Raw genomic sequence first — 20,201 nt, 5'->3', positions numbered from 1 at the left:
AATAATTTTTAAAAATATAGGACACAGACACGGCGTGGATAGATGTCTCTTTTGAACTTTCACCTAATTCACCCCCCGCCAGTAGCATAGCTCATTTTGCTAATAAACCAATCATACATATGAGTACACCAAATTAAATTGATATGAAGTGAAATCAAAATATTCCAATAATAAGACAACATGAATACAACAATATACCAGTCTGCCAGGGGTCCAAGGGAGCGCTGCCCCCTGGCGGGGTTCGACCTACCCGGTTAGGTCGCGGGGTTTCCGGGGGCAGCGCCCCCGGAACAAAATTTTATTGTAAGAGTAATTTTGAAGTTCTGCTTATTTTTAAAGTTCGTAAGTTATTTGTATGGGAAGATACCGAGTGGTACCGAGCATGTACCTAGCAGTACCGAGCATATACGTAGCAATACCGAGCATGTACCTAGTGGTACTGAGCGGTACCGAGCATGTACTGAGCGGTACCGAGCATGTACCTAGCGGTACCGAGCATGTACCTAGCGATACCTCATTTAATAACCGGACACGCGTGCCCGATTTTAATTTTAATTTTTTTAATTGCGACACTCCAATCCGTGTCGGACACGTGTCCATGCCGTGTCTGACGCGTGCCCGTGTCCGACACGTGTCCGACACTGCATACCCTCTCTAAGTGCCGTGTCGGTGCATCATAGCATGCAGATTTACATAACATTTAATATTATTTTTTTTCTATTTATATTTAATAATTATTCGAGCCGGCTCGCGAGCTAACGGGTCGATCCGGTTCAAGCTCGAAATCGAGCTCGAGCTAGACTCGTGAGCTCGATAAGCTCGGCTCGCGAGCCCATAAAAGAGTGGAGCAAGCTGGCTCGGCTTACTTACACATAAAATTATTCTGTGTGGTCACCTGACGGCTTTCGGAGGCAAATAAGAGCGCGTCACGTCACTTCTTTTGTTGTATACCGGGTGATGTGGCGCCCTCTAATTTTGCCTCCGGACGGTCTGATGACTGCACAAAATAATTTCTCTACTTTTTCATAAGTTTGTGTGTATGATGTTTGGCTTTGAGAGAAAGAAGAAGAAAACTATAGAGGAAGCTTCAACCATTCACAACTTGAGATCACCCTGATGAAAAGATAACACTTCCAATCCCTTTCTCTTGTGGCAAAAGAAAACGGAATTAGCAACTGAAACAGAAAGAAAGAATTTTGTTTAGCTTGTAATTACCGTATTAAACTAAAAGGTTAGCTAAAGGTACCTGTCTTAGTGCAAATTGACAGTTTTTTAAGAGCCAAACAAATGTTGCTTCTCGAATTTAACATCGGCTTGCATATCTTTTATGTATGTTTAAAATTACAAGTTGATCGAGTGTTAAATCAGCAGATATATAAGAGGATAGGGATGAATCTTATCATGACTTGGAACTTCTTTTTTGCCTAACCTATTATTTAATTACACACCAGCTTGATAAGTAACTGCATTTATTAAGTACTCTCCAAATTGGTTGAATATTGCATGCACGTACTTGTCTTACAGTATAGTGTAATATTTTTTGTGATTTTACAAAACTAATTCTATTTCTGTTTCTTCTATATATATTTGTATAAGCTAATAGTCGAAAATCAGTCTGAAAGCTAAGAAGTAAGACAAATGGTGTTACAGCTGGTTTGTCTTGTCTATTCTAAGATTTTGTTTGGGATGATTTTCTTACTGCTTCTTATTAAAGCAATATTTTAGTACAAAAATTTAATTTTTTGTACTAAAAGCTGTTTTAAGAAATAGTAAAAAAATTGTCTCAAATTAGATCTAAGATTATAATCATAACTATGTACATTAAATTAATTCATAGAGTAAATTAATAAGATCAACTAATTATTAGTGCTTATAATATATATTAGTAAAAGATTAAGTATGTTTCAACTAATATCAGAGGAAATTAAGAACTAAGGAAATGGTTCAGTTAAGCAGCCCAGAAAACATGCAAGTTGAAAGAGGAAATAAAAAGTTTCACCCAAGGTATAGAATCACTCATACAGGAAGATTCTCATCAATTTTATTAAACTAACAATTTTTAACTTTTTTTTGAATATAAGACAATATCCCCATCTATTTCACCATCACTCTGAACAATAGATCCAAGATACCTAAAACGTGTACTCTTATTAATGACTTGATCGCCCAAAGTCACAATCCCCTCACTAGGACTATTACTGCTAAAATTACACTCCATATATTCCGTTTTAGATCTACTCAAGCGAAAACCTTTAGACTCTAAGGTTGACCTCCATAATTCAAGTTTACCTTCAACTCCCTCTCTAGTCTTATCAACAAGAAGAATATCATCAGCAAAAAGCATACACCAAGGTACATCATCTTGCAAATGTCTAGTGAGAACATCCATGACTAAAGCAAATAGATATGGGCTTAAGGCTGATCCTTGATGTAACCCAACCGAAATAGGGAAATACTTGGTCAAACCACCTTGTGTTTGAACACAAGTAATAGCTCCTGCATACATATCTTTAATGATTTGAATATAAGCATTATTGACTCCTTTCTTATCAAGAACTCTCCATAGCACTTCTCTTGGAACTTTATCATATGCTTTTTCTAAATCAATAAATATCATATGTAGATCCTCCTTATTTCCTCTATATTTTTCCATCAAACCTCTGAATAAATGTATGGCTTCCATAGTCGACCTACCCGGCATAAATCCAAATTGATTTTGAGAAACATTAGTATCACGCCGCAACCTATGCTCTATAACTCGCTCCCATAATTTTAAAGTATGACACATTAACTTAATACCTCTATAATTCGTGCAATCCTGTGATAATATCCCCATCTATTTCACCATCACTTGTAACAAACAATAAAACAACAAATTCCAAAACAGCCCTCCCCAATTTCCTCTCAAATCAGCCCCTAAATCAGCCCTCTCTAATCAGGAAATATCTCCTAATTAATCTCCTCCAAATCTGCCCTTTTTAATTAAGAAATATTTCATAATTAATCTCCTTCAAATCAGTCCCCCAAATTAGTCTTTTTTTTAATTAGGAAATATCTCTTAATTAATCCCTTCATTAATTCCTCTCCTCATATATATAATGATAGGTAATGGGCTCCACAAGATGGGCTGAATTTCCCTCTTCCGTGTCAGTTTCTTCACTCATTCACCTATTTTTTTACAGAAACTATCCTCCTGAGAGAGGGGGTGGACAGTATAAGCAAAATTTTTGGTTGATGGATGAATCTGGGTATACGATGACATTGCTGTAGATTTAGGTGATCATTGTAGGGAAAATCCCGGAACACCATTTAGGAAGAATTCGGGAACAATTGGTTTGTTGATTTGAACTCCATGTGATAGTGCTTGTTATAGGTCACATCATCATAGGTATGTTTAAACATTTGGTCTAAACCTAAAAAAAATATAAAATAAAATAAATAAATCATCCTTAAATTATGAAATTATTAATTTTCTCATTGTAACACGTCAGATTTATGCTTGGGGCGAACGCAAACCTTAAAAATATCCATAAGAAGAGAAATAGCTTCTTCCCTGTAGCTTGGAAGTCTGGCCATCTGTTTATCATTCCATCCATTCCTATTTTGGGAGCATTGGGGTTTTTCTTCAGTTTTGTGTCCAAGTCAACTTGTTTGCAGTTTTTCTTGAAGAAGCTTTAGGCCTAATTTGATTGGACATTTTTTGTGCTTATTTCTTTTTAAAACGGTAAATTTATTCCTTCTTTATTGTTTGATTCCTCAAATCACGTTCCCAATAACACCATTTTTTTTTCATTTTTCTGTTGTTTTAATAAAGTTTTTTATATATGCTTCTCCGTTAGAAAACTACTTTCTTTGAACTGGTGTTTCTTAAAACTATTTTTTACAGAAGCACCGAATAACCAAACGAAGCCTTAGTTGAATATTCAACGTGGTTATGTTGGAGTAGTTGATGTTGTTGGTTCCTTCGTCTATTAGATATTGCGACTTCAACTTAGCTGTTCGATCTTAGAGTTGACTTGTTTGAAGCCTAAAGTCTGTAACTTTTACTTGGCCCAAATCCTGTTTTTTTTTTCTTTTCCTCCGTGATTTTATGGATGGGTCCGTTGGATATTCTGTAGTATTTTCTTGTTTGATTGGTTTTTTCTTATTTTACATAGCATTTTCCTTTAAAAGCAACCCACTGTGTTCCAGATCATTTCAGGCTCGTCTTTTTCTTCTTATATCGTTGTAAAGTTGCCTTTTTTATAGATTGGGCTTAAGCGGCGTTCTGGGGACTGGATATTAGGGAACTTGATGGGATTTGATGCAAATGCGTTGTGAGGTATGCTGTTTGATAAATGAGCAGCTCTGAAACACCAGAGGCATATTAATTTTTGTATATTATCGCTCGTAGCACTTACTATTCAAGCGCAGTATGTAAAATTATCTCTAGAATTTTTGTAAAAAAAATAAATAAATATTGTAGGTATTATAGACTTCTTATTATTGAAATAATAGTGATTTCCACGTCCTAAGGTCTGGAGTATTATCACACCATTTAAAATAAGTTTAAGGTGTCTCAATTTGGAATTTTGTGCTACTCCATTGAATTGATTCTTCATTGGCATTTATTGTTGACAGTGAGACTTAAGTATTTTATGCCTCAATTCTTAATTTTTTTTCTATTGTTGCTGCTTGTCTGATGCTGAAGTGTCTTTAGTCTTTGGGATACAAGGTTGCAAACAGGCTTTATAGATGCAAAATATAATTGTTTCTTAAATTTCTTTCAGATCCAATTCAAGATCAGAATCCTCCTCGGCTTCTGTAAGTTGTCTTTATTACCTCACCTCTGTTGTACCCTAAATGCTGTTCTCCCTCCATATTTCATGCCTTTCTTCGCGTCTTTTCATTTTGCAGCCACGAGCGAGGCACAGCCGCAGCAGAAGCAGAGGCCGAAGCCCGTCGCGTTCTCCTTCCATTGATGCATAAATAAACGGTTCGTCTTTTAGGCTTTGTTTGGGGCGGCTCTTTTATTGCTTCTTAAAGTAGCTTTTTAGTTCAAAAATTAATTTTTTTAACTAAAAAACTGCTTTATGAAGCAATAAAAAAAGCCGTGCTTCGTGAAGCAGCTTTCTAGTAAAAAAATTTTATTTTATTTACAATAAAAACGCTTTAAGAAGCATAAAGAAAGCCGTCCCAAACGAGGCCTTAATCTCAGTTTGATTCATGAAATTTAAGCTTCGTTTGGGACGACTTTCTTACTGCTTCTTAAAACAGCTTTCTAAATTTTTTGTATTAAAAATTTATTTTAATAAACACTAAGAAAACCATCTCAAACGAAGCCTTAGTAATTTATCACATTTTTGAACTGATAAATCTGTCATTTTACAGGTGAACTTTGATCGCAGCAGTGAATTGAACTTGTTGGAAGTATGCTTGTTTTCTCCAAGCAAAGAATGTAGGCTTTGTTCGGTACGGTTTTTTTCCTGCTTCTAAAAACAGTTTTTTAGTAAAAAATTAAAATTTTTGTGCTAAAAAGTTGTTTTAAGAATCAGTAAAAAAGTCATCCCAAACGAAGTCGGAGTCTTTGCCTTTCAGCTGACCTTCAAGAGAGTAGAAACTTAACAGTATTAAGCTTGATGTTTTAGTTATTTTAAGTCTATGAGTGAATACTATATACCCCTTATTTGAACATGTGAGATATTCAAACAACTCATACTTGGTTTTCTCTGTTAGATTTACTTATTGCAACACCGACATTTTCTGTGTTCTCTTCTGATTTTTTTATTTTTTATTTTTTGTTGGCATTATTGTTTATCATTGTGCTTCGTTTGGAGCAGTTTTTTAATACAAAAATTTTAAATTTTCAACAAAAAAATTACTTAAAAAAGCAGTAAGAAAGTTATCCCAACCGAAGCATCAATTTAACTTTTAGTAGATTAATGGTATAAATTTTGAGATGATTTCAATAAATTTATATGATTGGCATGCATTATAAGACAATATTTGAATGAAAATTTGTAGAACTAAATTCAGGATCATCCAATTTGATTTCAATAAATTTATAGTTCAATTGAATGTTTTAGAGGAATGAATTTATCAATGTTGCAAATTATAGTTAAATTTATTAAAATAACATTCTCAAAAAGATTATAAATATGATCTCATTCTAATATAAAATAGAGTTTAAGGGCTGATAGAATTAAAAAATTATATTATTCAACTTTTAACCTAGTTGTTGGGTTTAATTGTTCGTCATTGTACATTAGATTTCTATAATTTCCAAGGAAAATTATACAGTTATTTTAAATTATAAATAATCTCATTCTTTAGATTTCTAAAGAAGGATTTTTATAAATTTTTTAACTATCTTGAATTTTTCATATAAAAATTTTATTCTCTTATAAATTTTTCTGGACAAGTTTGTTTATTTATTCAAAGTTCATATATTAAACAACTCCACCAATGTAAATTTTTGTAGTTTTCAAAAAATTTATAATATATATATTTTTAATTTTGTACCCTCATAATTTATTGCTTATTTGAAATTAATTAAAAAAATAAATAAATTCTACTGTGAATAGGAGAATTTGATAAATGAAGCAGAATAATTATATATACATATAAACTCTCTTATTTATAACTATAAAATAATAATTATGATAAATTTTACTGATATGTTAGTAAAAAATAATTATTTTATTTATTTATATTAACATCTCTGATAAACTGTGGTTCGATAGCTTCCTTCTTCTACGATTTTACAGAGAGGAGAGCGAGGAGAGAATGGCGGCGGAGGTGCTCGCTATGTACAGAGCGCTTCTTAGGGCGACGCGGAAGACGTTCGACGGCGACGCGCTGATGCTAAGCCAGTCGGCGGTGGAGATCCGACGTAGATTTGAGGAGAATCGAGCCATCTCTTCGGAGGCGGAAGTGAAAAGGCTCGTCGACGAGGCGCGCGACGCTTCCCACTTCATCACCCATATGATCGTGCAAGCCAAGAGAAGCTCCAATGGCGGCTTCGGTAATCGGTCTTCTGCCCTAATCCTTCGCTTTCCTTGTTTACTCTATCATCACAAGGGTAGTAATCTTATGTTCTCCATTAGCTATTATTGATCGATTCTTTGATACGATGCAAGGCATAAGAATAATAGGATGGTAGAACATCGGATTTATTGATTGAATATATAAAGATGTGATCGGAGAATTGACATTGACGGTACTAAAATATTTTTTGCTAGAAAGAAAATTAAATTTCTCTTTTACAAGTATCCATGTTTTCAGTGTGGATGGCATCTTTGGTACCGTGTAATTGTGTAAAGGGCTGTGCATTTCTTGAAGTAACAAATCTTTGTTGTGATATTCCAACTAAAGCTTTTCAAAAATCATCATTTTTGGGCTGTTTGGTAGCACCCAGGATTTGATTTAATTAGGATTTCATAAATCCAGATTTCACAAATCCTGAGGGGCCTAAATCCTAAAAATTGTTTAGTAACATTCATCATAAATCTTATTAAACCCCGTGTGACTATTTGGCTATAGAATGGAATGAGCAAACTATTCCTCTCCAGCCAACAGATTTTCCGGGATTTAGCACGAAAAAGACGAAATTTTCCGTCTACGGTGGGTTTCATTTGTCGTGAGATTTGGTTTTGTATTTTAGGCCGTTTGGCTGGATTTCGCTCAAATCCACCTTAAATCCAGCCTAAATACTGCTACCAAACAGACCCTAAGGGTTTTGGATGGTGCTTGACTGCTGGTATTCTAAGCTTAAGGTGGACTTCATTAAGTGTGTTGTTTATAGAGAGATTGGCAGTTGGTGCTCAATTGAAGTAGGATTTCCTTCTGATGAAGTGCAAGTTAAAGACTTAACCTGCCAATTATCTTTTTGGCCCACAAAATATTTGATCTAATAGTCCAACGAAAGCTTTTCAAAAATCATAGTTGATCTCTTCATTTGGAGTCTTCCAATGATGTTTTGTTGATAGCAACACTGTTAAGTGTTGGATGGTGCTGGTATATTAATCATAAGGTGGACTTCATGAAGAATTGTTTGTGGAGAGATTGGTGGTGTGGGCTCATTGAAGTAGGATTTCCTTTCACTATAGCGTGAAGGCTAAGAGTTTCTCTAGCAACTATCTTTTTTACTTGCCCTTCAACTTGGTGGGTGTTACTACTGAAATTTTTGTGACTATTTTGTTTGTGCATGTCAATAAGCTGAATACAAGAAAATATTGCATCATCAAGAAATAAATGTTTATAGAATAAAATTCTTATGGAATAAAAATTAACTAAAGTAAAAGAAAAACGAGCCTAATTAAATAGAGAGAATAGAGCAGAGAATTCTAAACTAGAGGTAGACCTAAAAAGATTTGGTTAGAAAATATTAGAAATGATCTTTCTTTATTAGATTTAAATGATAATTTGACTTTTAACTGGACACAATGGAGAGAAAGGATTCATGTAGCCGGCCCCATGTAGTGTGACAAAGGCTTGATGTTGTTGTAGTATTTAAAAAAAAATGAAACTCACTTGTGAAGTACAAAATGGCTTAAAAAACAAGGAAACGAGAACAAAATCGAGCAAAGCATTGATGAAAAATGACTTGCTTTAGGGACTTTCGTCTTTTCTTTCACTAAGTTAATAGTTTATGCCTACACTTGAGTTGAGACCGACTACTCCAGCTTGGTGTCAATGATAACAATTTGCTCTTTCTTGGTTCAAAATTCAAAGAGGATCAATGGGAAAGCTTAGAGAACCATGGTTTATGGTTGGTGAATTGTACACCATCTCATAAATGAATTGTGAATAGGTGCTTGGGGTCGTCACCATAAAAAAGGATGATGAACCCTTTTTCTTTAATCAATGGTGAATACTAGAAATGGTGGGAGAAGATAGTGGAGTGATTGTATCACGAGGGGTTCTGCTAATTATTATGATGCAAGTTCTATAGGAATTTGTATTAAGGATGGAGGTTTAGTTTAGCTCGTTAAAATGGAGTACAACAAGCGTCCTTCTTGGTTGGCAATGATAACACAAGAAATTGAGGCTATGATATTACCTTGTGGGGACTTATTTCACATCAGTTGTAGATTGGATAAGACCAAAATTTGAATAGGATGGGTTTTAAGACCCTTAGGATTTATTTTGAGAAGGGTGTAATATTAGAGTTGATTGATTATCTTTTATGTTGAACTCATCTCAAATCAAATCCTAGGGTCTAAAACCCATTTCAACAAAGTTTAGTCTGGATATTCTGACCTAGTTTTTTCTCCTGACAGTCTTAAAAGTTTTCAATGTTCTGCCTTAAAGGTGTGTCTGGATGCTAGGAATTTAGCAAATGGAAATGAAAATTTGATTGAAATGCGCAATGGTTGCAGATTAAGAAATCATAATCAACCATAAGTTATTTGGATTTCATTTCATTTCCTCTTGCCATAATCCAAGCAAAGTCCAAGTCTTTATCATGATGCAGCTGTACTGAGATGGCAAGGTAATCTTGCCAGTCTTCTTTGCTGATTGATAGGAATTTTATTTTGTGCAGAGTCCGGAGCGTCCAGAGACCAATAAAAATACGCTACGTCACCTCAAAAATGTACCGCACTCGGTACCGATCTCGGTACCTGTGCTCGGTACGGGGCACGTAACTGGACGGGAGAACCGTCCGGTGTCCACACAAAATAATAGCTCGATTGATAGGGTTCATAAACCTATGAGTCCCCTTCTTTTCTTATTATATGCTTAAATTAACTTTGATGAGTAAAGTTTGTCCCAACTTCATTAATTTTTATAGCTAATACTGGCACTAGTCTGCTGAATCATTTTAGGTGTTACTATTTGCGATTGTAGTCTATATTTCATGTCACCATGCAACTGGTTTTTGTAAACTTTACATATTTTTCTCAAGTAGTTTCACTTTATCAGTATTTGCATCCTTACAGCAAAACTCCTCATTTTGGTGCTTCAAATCAGGACATATATTCTGAAAGAAGATGAAATTTATTAGATTCATTGTTTTGTTCTTCAAACTTCCTCAAAACTCCTCAAAAACAACTTCATTTGCACAAACAAATTGAGTGATAATAAAATTTGCATTTTTTTTTAACTTGTTATTCATCTTTTCTTATGTTGTTCTCTTAAAACAAATGTTTTGCAGTAGTGAAACCTGGTAAAGATCATGCTGGCGCAACCTTAGAGATTCCTTCCGAATAGATTAACCCCAAGTGATCCAGAGGAACTTAGAATTTGGTAGCTCTACATAACTGGCAATCTTCCAAGGTTTCAGATTTAGGCTTCGTTTGGGACGGCTTTCTTACTGCTTCTTACAGCAGTTTTTTAGTACAAAAATTTTAATTTTTGGGCTTCGTTCGGGATGACTTTCATATTGTTTTTTAAAGCAATTTTTTATCACAAAAGTTTTTTAAATTAGTTTAAATTAGAAATTTTTTTACTAAAAAGCTGCTTCATAAAGCATTAAGAAAGCTGCCCCGAAGCCTTAGAAATCTTGATTTTGGGACTGTGATTCAACAGAATTGAGTAATCTGGAACTCCCCTTGTGCCTTTCAAGATCAAATCCTGTATAATTTTCTATGCTGATCAATTTTGTAAGTTATATTAAGCATTATAACACAATCTTTTTTAGATATATAGACTGTTTATTATCTCAGTAGAGTAATGAATTGTTAATGTAAATTCAGGCTATGTGCCAAAGATGGAGTATCAGGACATCATATCCAAGAAATTAAGGCTTTGTTTGGGACGGTTTTTTTATTGCTTCTTGAAGCAACTTTTTAGTATACAAATTCTAATTTTGTACTAGAAAGCTGCTTTAAGAAGCAACAAAAAAGCCGTCCCAAACGAAGCCTAAACCTATATTCTTTGATTGAAGGACCAAAGTGATTATTTGGCTATTGATTCAGCCAGCTTGGCTTGATTTAGGCTTAGACGGTTTTTTATTGTTTTTTAGAATAACTTTTAAAGTATAAAAATTAAATTTTATACTAAAAAGTTATTTTAAAAAGTTATAAAAAATACTTCTCAATTTAATCTTTGATCATTGAACTAAAAATTTAGCATTGATGATCATCTACATAAACAATAAAAATTCCACTCTGTTGTGCAATCAATGTTGTTATTTTTTTCTAATTCAAGATTATATCATTATTTTTTATTAAAAACAAAAATTTTAATGTTTATTTAATCTTATTAAGTTTCATAGAAAAAAATAGTTATGAGACATTATTAGAAACTAATTTAAGGAGTCTAGTTCAAAAAAATCTCAAAGTAATTCTTAGATTATTCATGTATTATCAATTTAATCAAGAATATCATGTTATCCTAATTTAATTCTCTAATTATACAAAAGTAATTTAAATTAATTCTTCATGCTTTAATAGCAACATAAAATTAATCTCAAATTAATTAAAAAGAATTACTTAAGATCAATTTTATATAAGAATGAATAGCTCCAATCATAAACGTGTTTTTTTTTTTTTTGACATTCAAGTCAATTAAGACAAACTCATAAATCATATAAGCGATCTTCAAATCAGAATACGTCATGTCAGCGTAGAACGCCGCCCAAAGATAAACCAGAATGCGTCATGTCAGCGGTATGGAGCCATAGTAACAAGCAGTACCGAGCAATGGGTAACGTGACGCATTCTGGTTGATCTTCGAACCACATTCGACATCCTCACAAAATAATTAATTCAAATCCATAATCTCTTAATTGAAAGTTAAAATTCTAAACCAACAGATTAAGATGAGCTGCGTGACAATACAATAGCAATACATAAAAGTTTTCTCAAAGTTGGAACCATCAAGAACTCAACAGAGAGTCAAAAAAACATACACTAATACGAAAGCAATACAAAAAAGTTTATAAAGATTTATTAGGTTTCGTTTGGGACGGTTTTCTTACTGCTTCTTAAAGCAGCTTTTTAGTAAAAAAAAAATTATTTTTTGCAAAAAAACTATTTTTAGAAGCAATAATAAAGTCGTCCCAAACAAAGCCTTAAATTGAGTCCTAAGATTCATTCATTGAAAGAAATATATAAAAAAAAAATAGCTCACCTCTTCCTCTTCTTACTTCCCCTAAGATCACTCTTGTTGAAGACACTTAAATCATTGGTAGTCTCTGCAGTATTTTTCTTCTTCATCCCCTTTCTTCCGCCATGGCCGAACTTGCTTTCCCTGAAGGTCCTTCTCTTGTTCTTCTCCTTTGCTTTAAAACCACCAGATCTATCACCGGGAGTCACTCCAGGCCTCTTCTTATTCGATCTCTGGAAACTATTCGCTCCATCTCCAAAATCCATTTCTTCGGCCTTACTATTTCTTGCAAAACCGCTCTGTTGCCGCTGCTTCCGCCATTTTTTAACAGAATCGATCTCTTCTTTCTTGCGCTTGGCCTTCTCCTTCAGCTTGTGGGCCTGTACCTCCTTCGCTCTCTTCTTCGACTCCCTCGCCTTCTTCCTCTCCTCGGCCTCCTCCATCTTCTTCTTCTCCACCAAGAGCCTGCTTTTGATCTTCAGCATATGGTTGTCTGATTTCACCATCTCGGCGTAGAAATCTGGAGGTCGGAGGAACGGGATGCCCATAGACTGCAATTTCTCGAAGGCGTTTCTGGCGCCATTGACGGCCTGGTTATAGAATGCGAGCTCGCGAGTCAGATCGTCATTCACATCGATCTCTTCTGCTTGATCGTAAACGATAGTCAGTTTATGGATCCATTCGAGATCCTTCGGCCAGGCTATTTCTTCAAGCTTTTCAAGGAGGCCTTCCCTATTGTACACAGCATCTTTTGAAGGTTCCGACAATGGTATCTCTTCAGATCCCGACCCAGAATCCATTTCTTCATCATCAATATCATCTTCCTCCATTGTTTCCTTTGTCAATAAATATTTTTGCTCTGTAAGGCCATTCATTCTGGATTGAAGAAACACTGCATAAACAATAAGACAATCTATAATTTTCTCATTGAAGAAGTTTGAAGAAATAAACTCTTAGGAAATTAAAAATAATACCATCTAGAATTCTTATAGATTATCCTAAAACATTTATCAAATAAGCTAATTACAATCTACATTTCCCAATCTTTGTATATCTAACTGCATTAATTCATTTAAAGGTTCAGCTCACTCCCATCTTTCATAATCCTAAGATTTTTTTTTACCATTTATATAGCTTATTAACGGTCAAAATGCTTCTCCAGAAAAAAGTATAGATTTTGATGGCTCCCTCCCATTCCACTTTCATTTTATACTTCTTTGTTATTCTAATGCAATATAGCTTGAGGTGTAGTTTTTCATATCACCTACAATTAATTAAAACAACAACATTAAGCCTTTGTCCCACTACGTGGGGTCGGCTACATGAATCCTTCTTAGTCATTGTGTCCTATTAAAAAAGCCAAATTCTCATTTATATCTAATAAAGAAATATCATTTCTAATATTTTCTAACCAAATCTTTTTAGGTCTACCTCTATCTTTCTTAACATAAGTCAAATCTAATTCCTCAACTTTTCTAACCGGGTCATCGGAAGGCCTCCGTATAATGTGACCAAACCATCTAAGGCGACTCTCTCCAATCTTATCTTCCACTGGAGCTACTCCAACCTTTTCACGTATATGAGCATTTCGTATGATATCTCTAAGTGTAAAACCACTCAACCACCTAAGCATCCTCATCTCTACAACACTTAGTATTATGTTTTTCTTTTAATGGCCAACATTCAGTACCATAAAGCATTGCAGGTCTCACCACCATCTTCTAGAATTTTCCCTCAAGTTTGAGGAGGACTTTTCTATCGCACAACAAGCCCGATGCATTCCTCCACTTCAAACATCCAACTTGAATTCTTCTAATAATATCCCCATCTATTTCACCATCACTCTAAACAATAGATCCAAGATATCTAAAACATGTACTTTTATTAATGACTTGATCGCCCAAAGTCACACACAATCCGCTCACTAAGTCTACTGCTACTAAAATTACGTGCCATATATTCAGTTTTAGATCTACTCAAGCGAAAACATTTAGACTCTACGGTTGACCTCCATAATTCAAGTTTACCTTCAACTCCCTCTCTAGTCTTATCAACAAGTTATCAGCAAAAAGCATACACCAAGATACATCCTCTTGCAAATGTCTAGTGAGAACATCCATGACTAAAGCAAAAAGATATGGACTTAAGCCTGATCCTACAATTAATCAATGGACGAAAAAATAAAAAACAAAAAACACATCAGGGAACTTAACTCGGAAATAACCCACCCAAAGTTATAGCAAGGCCATCATTTCATTTTATAAGATCTACTTTTACAAAAGGTTCAGGCAAATGATTGCCGTCAATGCCTTCTCTCTATATCTTTTTAAATCCCTCATCTCTTCCTCTGTTTCAAAAGGCCAGGACATACACCTTCACAAGTCCCTCCTTGATCTAAATCTTTTTTCTTCCCGAAACCTCATTAATCCCAACATCTAGCCACAGATAATGACTCTAAACATCCTCGCTAGTCTTAGAGATCAGAAACAACAGGAAATTTTGATAACTCGCCACCCACTCTATTATAAGAAGTGCAAAAAATTCATATAAACCAAAATGATATCGAGAGAAAAAAATAGATGTGAAAAATGGGAGATGGAATATGGCATAAGATGTATTTGATATATAACCAAGTAAGAGATGCAAAGCATAAAGTCAGAGAAATGTCACTGCAAAGTTGGGCATCGGCAAAGTAAATCACAATATTTCTCTAACAGAAGACTATAAAGCAAGTAAATGAAAAGGATAAATGGTGCCATAGATAGCAAAAAGTATAAAACTATCTTTTCTATTCTACCCCTCATCTTCCCTTCAATAAATATAGAACAATTCCATATTAAAAACAGAAGATCCTTTGAGCGTACTAGGGTGTTTTGCTCAAGTGACAAATATTACATAAAACTATTTATATGAGTTTATTCTATTATCTCATACTGCATTTAATTTGTGGGTTAAATTTCTTATTTGAATGAACTGAAAAGAAGTCTTTTATCTAATAAAACAATATCTATATATGGATTTAATGTACACTAACAACAACGCCTTCTATTACATGGAATCGGCTACATGAATCATGTTTCTTGAGTCAAATTATTATTTGAATCTAATTAAAAAAAAAGTCATTTATAATATTTACTAAACCAAGTCTTTTTAGGTCTGCCTCTAGCTTTCTTAACATGGGCCGGACTAATAAATCCACTCTCCTAACCAGGTCATCAAAAGGCCGACATTTTATGTGATCAAACCATCTAAAGACGACTCTCCCTAATCTTATCTACCACTGGAGCTACTCCAACCTTTTAACATATATATACTCAATTTGTATTCTATCTCCAAGTGCAAAACCTATTCAACGCCTATTTCACCACTCCACACGCCACATCATCCATGGTCCATAAAATCCTAAATGACCTGCTATAGGGTGAAGGTGAGGTATTGTATGTTTCCTAATTTCAAGAATATGGCAAGATCTCTTCAAAATATGTGGCCTCTTCGTTTGTTACTTAAATTAAAGTTTCTTGTTCTTCTTTCATAATAGAGTTAAAATCTTATTCCTTCTCTTCTTCTAAGAATTATTTTTCCTTCAAAGTGCGTAGTAAGGTGGTTGTATTGCTAACTTCTTAGTTATTTTATTTGTTGGATTTGTCCATGTGTAATGCATATCATGCTATTAATTAACTTAAATATATATTATTAAATACAATTTACTCATTAATTATAATTTACACCATTAATTATATATTAATAATATATATTTAAGTTAATTAAATAGCTAATTATATTAATATTTAATTTCTAATTATTCAATTAAGTTAAATGAGATAATTAATTTATGTAGTAATTATATTATTAATTATGTAATTAATTTACTGAATTATTAATATTTTAAGTTATATTAATTTTAATCAATAATAAGTTAGAGGCGTCTAGGGTTTGCCTTTCATCTTCTCTTTTCGTCGTTGCTGTTCGGCTTCGTTGCTTCGCAGGAGGTGTAGAGATTGCAGGCGTCGCTTTTTCGGCTCTGTTCGACTTCGCTCCTTCGACAACTTTCCCTTCCTATCGGATCGGAAGCTATGACATTTTGATCGGAAGCAACAACGGGAGCTCGCTGGCTGTGAAGGTAACTTTCTACCTTTCGCGCGCTTCTTCGGCTAAATCCCATAAATCCGCCGAACCGAGGGATTTAAGCAGTAAATCCGGGATTTAAGCTGTAAATCCGTAAATCCGGGATTTAACGCGTGCACAAAAACCTTTTGGCTGGATTTAGCGTAAATCCGAACTAAATCCCATGATATATATGATGCCAAACAGGCCCTTATGCTTTTGTTTATGCAACTTTTCTCCTATTTAACATTTCAAAAACAGTTTTGGTTTCTGATTGGAAAATATTCTTAGAAAATTCTGCTTTACATCTCCTTTTTAACTTCATGAACATATGAGCTAACCCACATAACAACTGATAATCCATTATGTGTGAATGGTTATTTTATTTCATAAAGCACAACCTAAGAGCATTTGAATCAAATGCAGCCTTGAAGAACTAAATATTTTTTTCAATTAGTTTCTCTCTATATGTTTATAAGTATTCATATGCTTGTTTTATTATTTATTCATCCATATTATTTTGAAAAAGAAGAATATTGCACGTAATAATGCATATATATTTTATTCTTTTTTTATTTTACTTTCTTATAAAATAAAGCATGGAATCAGTGTGATTAGTTTTTCACGGAGATTCTAGAAATTATTTTGTTATGTCTTAACTTTTTAGCTCACTTTTAACAGATGAAGTAAATTGTTCCTAAATAAAAATTCACAGAGGATGTGGAGTGAAACGTGAATGATGGGGCAATAGATTGGCCTGACACATAAAAACACTTTCTTCTCTTGTTTTCCCCAAAACTAGCTGTTTTGCAATAGCGTAAGCTACCAAAGGGTATGCAGTTGCAACTATGTTTGAAGAGGTAGAAGAAAGTATAAGCTGAACCAAACTAGCATTTAGTCTTCACTATTGTTGTTAATTTTTGTTCTTTTCCTTTACCATCACATTATAAATTATAATTAATGAGTAAATTGTATTTAATATGTTATTAATTCATAATATATTAAATCTGATGATTGTTTTTATCTATATTTTAAGGCAGCGAACTGAGACATTATCGGATTTTATATTTACTATTTGGAAACAGAACCCCAAAAAGGCTAAACAGATGATTTAGGCTTCCTTGAATTAAAAATTTTTATACTAAAAAGCTTTTAGAAAGTAATAAGAAAGGTATCCCAAACGAAACCTTAATCCATCTGCCTTCCAGATTTACATGCAAATAGAAACAAGCAAGACTTATTGACAATAGAATCAACGAGATCTACAATCCTAGGTTCGTAAGATTTAAAGGCCTAACTTTCATGATATCAGATAGTGAAGCATCCTAGCAACGACGTAATCTAGGTAGGTAAAACAGCATAACAAATCAGAAATTAAGAAATAACAGATCAAGCCAACACAATCCTAAAAACCCAAATAAACGCATACATCTAGGCTCAAAACCCAAAAACAAGCTCAAACATTCAAAATGGAATCATAACTCTAACGGATCTGAAGAAAGAAGAGATTTTTACCGAAGACGGTGTTTGTCGGATTCATGGCAACCTGATTCTTCGCAGCATCGCCGATTAGACGCTCGCTGTCGGTAAATGCGACGTATGAAGGCGTGGTGCGGTTGCCCTGGTCGTTCGCAATGATCTCCACCCGATCATGCTGCCAAACGCCGACGCACGAGTACGTCGTACCGAGATCAATTCCGATCGCCGGACCTTCGCCTTTTCCAGCCATCTACACCGGAAACAATAGAAAAATTCGAGCGCGCCGAGAGAATTTAGGCAGAAACAGAAAGGAATTGTAGAATGAAACCCTAGCTTGACAGGACCGACAGATTGAAGGCAGTATTATAGATGAAGAGATGAACTTCTAGAAATTTCTATTTGTTGTGATCCGTTGGATCATATGCTGGCTCACGTATTGACCGCACGATTCGCTAATAATGTGGGTGGAAGAGCAGAGATGTTTGTTGCGGTTGGATTTGATGTTTGAGATATCTTGGCCGTCCGTAGCACTCCGTGGCGTGTTTTCGAAATATTCGAATCTTTTGGTTGAATCTTCAAAATTGTCGACGCCCGGCCTTTCAACGTGGCTTCAGCGTATCGTGCGTGGATAATGAGTGTTCAAAATTGGGTAATTGGTCAGATCAACATTGACGGGCATTTATGTAAATAAAGAAATACATTTGAAAAAATAATTTAAATGAGTATACTTTAGAAAAAAAAAATTGTTAGGCAAAATTTATATCATATTTGTACATAATCATATCATGTATCATGTACCTAATTATCCTTAATATCTACTTTTATCTGTTTTAAGTTGAGTCGAGCCGCTCGATTCGAGTATAAGCTCATTAAAATCGGAGACTGTTTGGTAACTCAAATTGCTGTTTGAACCTTCCAACAGCGCTTCGGGTCCTTGATTCAGACTCATTTGGGCTCATATTGAGTTGATCTTGGTGTCGTTGGGTTCGTATTTCCGAGACGCTCAGTTTGACTGTAAACTCACTGCAATCGGAATTCGGGTGCTCCCAAAATTAATTTTTGAAGATTCCAACTAACTTTTGTCTCGATATTCATGCCCGATCAAGCTAATTTTGTGATGTCGTATCAAGATTATATAAGCATTCACATCAATGTATATGATTTCATATAATTTATTTTTTTCTTTAATGTCATAATATTACTAGTTTGGAGAGATTTTTCATTTTTCAAGAATTAATTGGATTTGAGCCCTTTAACTTTATGTGTTTTGTTGAATTCAAAATTAATTGTGAATAATATCTAAATTTTATTGAGAGTATTAGATTAAGAGAGAGAGAGAGAGAGAGAGAGAGAGAGAGAGAGAGAGAGAGAATTTGTGTGAGAATGAAATAATTCTATGGTGAGATGATATGAGATTTCTATAAAAATATGTTTAAGTACAAAACGTTATGTAAATTATGCTTGCTTTTTGACCCCTTATTTATATCTTGAAATTGAGGCATGAGAGTTATAGAATTAACTATATACAAGATCAGGGAGTTATTAGTCCCTTAGAAATAGGAAGTCTTAAATTCACATATATTCTTCATAAAAGACATAGATGGTGCATCTTTTATTTTATAAAATACTTTCATTAGATCATATGGTGTGATTCAAGTATTTATTACTAAGTTCTCTCAATTTCTTAGCTATTTTATAGACAATTTTACAAGTAAGGTTAATGCACCATAGAAAATGGTTGATTTCTAACTGCATTTTCTGTCGGAAATCGACAAATTTCTGTTGTAAACTTGTAATAACACATTTCTGACGAATTTATGATGAAATTTTTTTTGCAGGTATAACATGCATAGGAAAACAAACAGCGCCAAAAAAATCTGGCAGAAATATTTCCAGTGAAAATTACGGCCATAATTTTTTTTTTTTAACTCATTTTGCCTTTGTTTGAATTCTACCTGAGCTTGCCAGCCCTCCAACGAGCTACTCGTGCAAGCTGGCATGCCGACACATGTATAAGGTTCGAACCCCACTCCTTCGAAGGAAAATCCAGCCATATATCCACTTGGCCACAGAGCAAGAGCTATTATAATTGCTACTTTTTTATTTAAATTATAATTCATTGAATATTAAAATTAATAATCAATTAAAAATAAATATTAATATTTTTGAAAGATAAAAATAATTAATTTAATACTATGGTGGAAATGAATTTTTACGCAGGAATTTAAATTTTTCACTCGAAATAAGCTATTTTCAAATTCAACAATATTCACCATTTTAGATAACTCAAAGCTAAAACCATATCATTGATTATGATCAACAACAAGCTATTTTATAATTCAATAGAAGAAGATTAAAAGAAAAAAAAAAAAGCTATTTTGCCAAAAAAATTATATTTAATTTCAAATCCTTTATCCTCTGAAAATAATAAAGTTGTTTTTCATACAGTAAATCATCTATTTAGAATCATATTGATCCGATCTGAAAGAGGTAATTTATTTAATCATGTATTCGAACTATATTTGTATGTACTTGGGAATATTTTGTATACATGTGAATATATGAATATGCTTTAGAGCGGGTCCCAA

General features: G+C 33.9%; 3 protein-coding genes across 10 annotated transcripts in view; 2 read left to right on the top strand and 1 right to left on the bottom strand.

Moving 5' to 3' along the window:
* Positions 1-5,755, top strand: part of LOC110113150 (serine/arginine-rich splicing factor SR30-like) — a 20,525-nt gene extending 14,770 nt beyond the window's left edge. For 4 of the 8 annotated variants that reach the window (XM_020845589.2, XM_020845594.2, XM_020845595.2 and 1 more), the window contains 3 exons: positions 4,770-4,803; positions 4,897-4,975; positions 5,371-5,751. In XM_020845589.2, coding sequence (XP_020701248.1) covers positions 4,770-4,803; positions 4,897-4,968 — 106 coding nt within the window. In that variant the 3' untranslated portion in view covers positions 4,969-4,975; positions 5,371-5,751. Of the gene's footprint in view, positions 1-4,248; positions 4,474-4,769; positions 4,804-4,896; positions 4,976-5,370 lie in introns of those variants that run through there. The other 4 variants (XR_003701570.1, XM_028697106.1, XM_028697105.1 and 1 more) reach the window with 4 other exon arrangements.
* Positions 5,756-6,732: 977 nt separating this feature from the next.
* Positions 6,733-10,389, top strand: LOC110113148 (mitochondrial zinc maintenance protein 1, mitochondrial). The gene is made up of 2 exons (XM_020845587.2): positions 6,733-7,003; positions 10,136-10,389. Exons 1-2 carry the CDS (start codon positions 6,766-6,768, stop codon positions 10,189-10,191), a joined length of 294 nt encoding a protein of 97 aa, XP_020701246.1. The 5' UTR covers positions 6,733-6,765; the 3' UTR covers positions 10,192-10,389.
* Positions 10,390-11,938: 1,549 nt separating this feature from the next.
* LOC110113152 (probable rRNA-processing protein EBP2 homolog) lies at positions 11,939-17,965 on the bottom strand. The gene is made up of 2 exons (XM_020845597.2): positions 17,650-17,965; positions 11,939-12,922 (listed from the first exon to the last, which is right to left on the bottom strand). The coding sequence occupies exons 1-2, from the start codon at positions 17,861-17,863 to the stop codon at positions 12,051-12,053; spliced, it is 1,086 nt and encodes a 361-aa protein (XP_020701256.1). The 5' UTR covers positions 17,864-17,965; the 3' UTR covers positions 11,939-12,050.
* Positions 17,966-20,201: the final 2,236 nt, after the last annotated feature.

The sequence above is a fragment of the Dendrobium catenatum genome, unplaced genomic scaffold (genome assembly GCF_001605985.2).
Source record: "Dendrobium catenatum unplaced genomic scaffold, ASM160598v2 fragScaff_scaffold_875, whole genome shotgun sequence".
In the NCBI taxonomy this organism is placed as follows: Eukaryota; Viridiplantae; Streptophyta; class Magnoliopsida; order Asparagales; family Orchidaceae; genus Dendrobium; species Dendrobium catenatum.
The sequence above is the reverse complement of the archived record's forward strand: the minus strand, read 5'-3'. Positions and strand labels throughout refer to the sequence as shown.

What these genes read in the sequence shown, in the direction of transcription:
- LOC110113152 (XM_020845597.2), bottom strand. Translation starts at nt 17,863, where the DNA reads ATGGCTGGAAAAGGCGAAGGTCCGGCGATCGGAATTGATCTCGGTACG. An exon ending in TCCGACAAACACCGTCTTCG is followed by an intron (nt 12,923 to 17,649) that starts GTAAAAATCTCT and finishes TTGTTTATGCAG; the next exon opens with TGTTTCTTCAATCCAGAATG.
- LOC110113148 (XM_020845587.2), top strand. Translation starts at nt 6,766, where the DNA reads ATGGCGGCGGAGGTGCTCGCTATGTACAGAGCGCTTCTTAGGGCGACG. An exon ending in AAGCTCCAATGGCGGCTTCG is followed by an intron (nt 7,004 to 10,135) that starts GTAATCGGTCTT and finishes AATGTTTTGCAG; the next exon opens with TAGTGAAACCTGGTAAAGAT.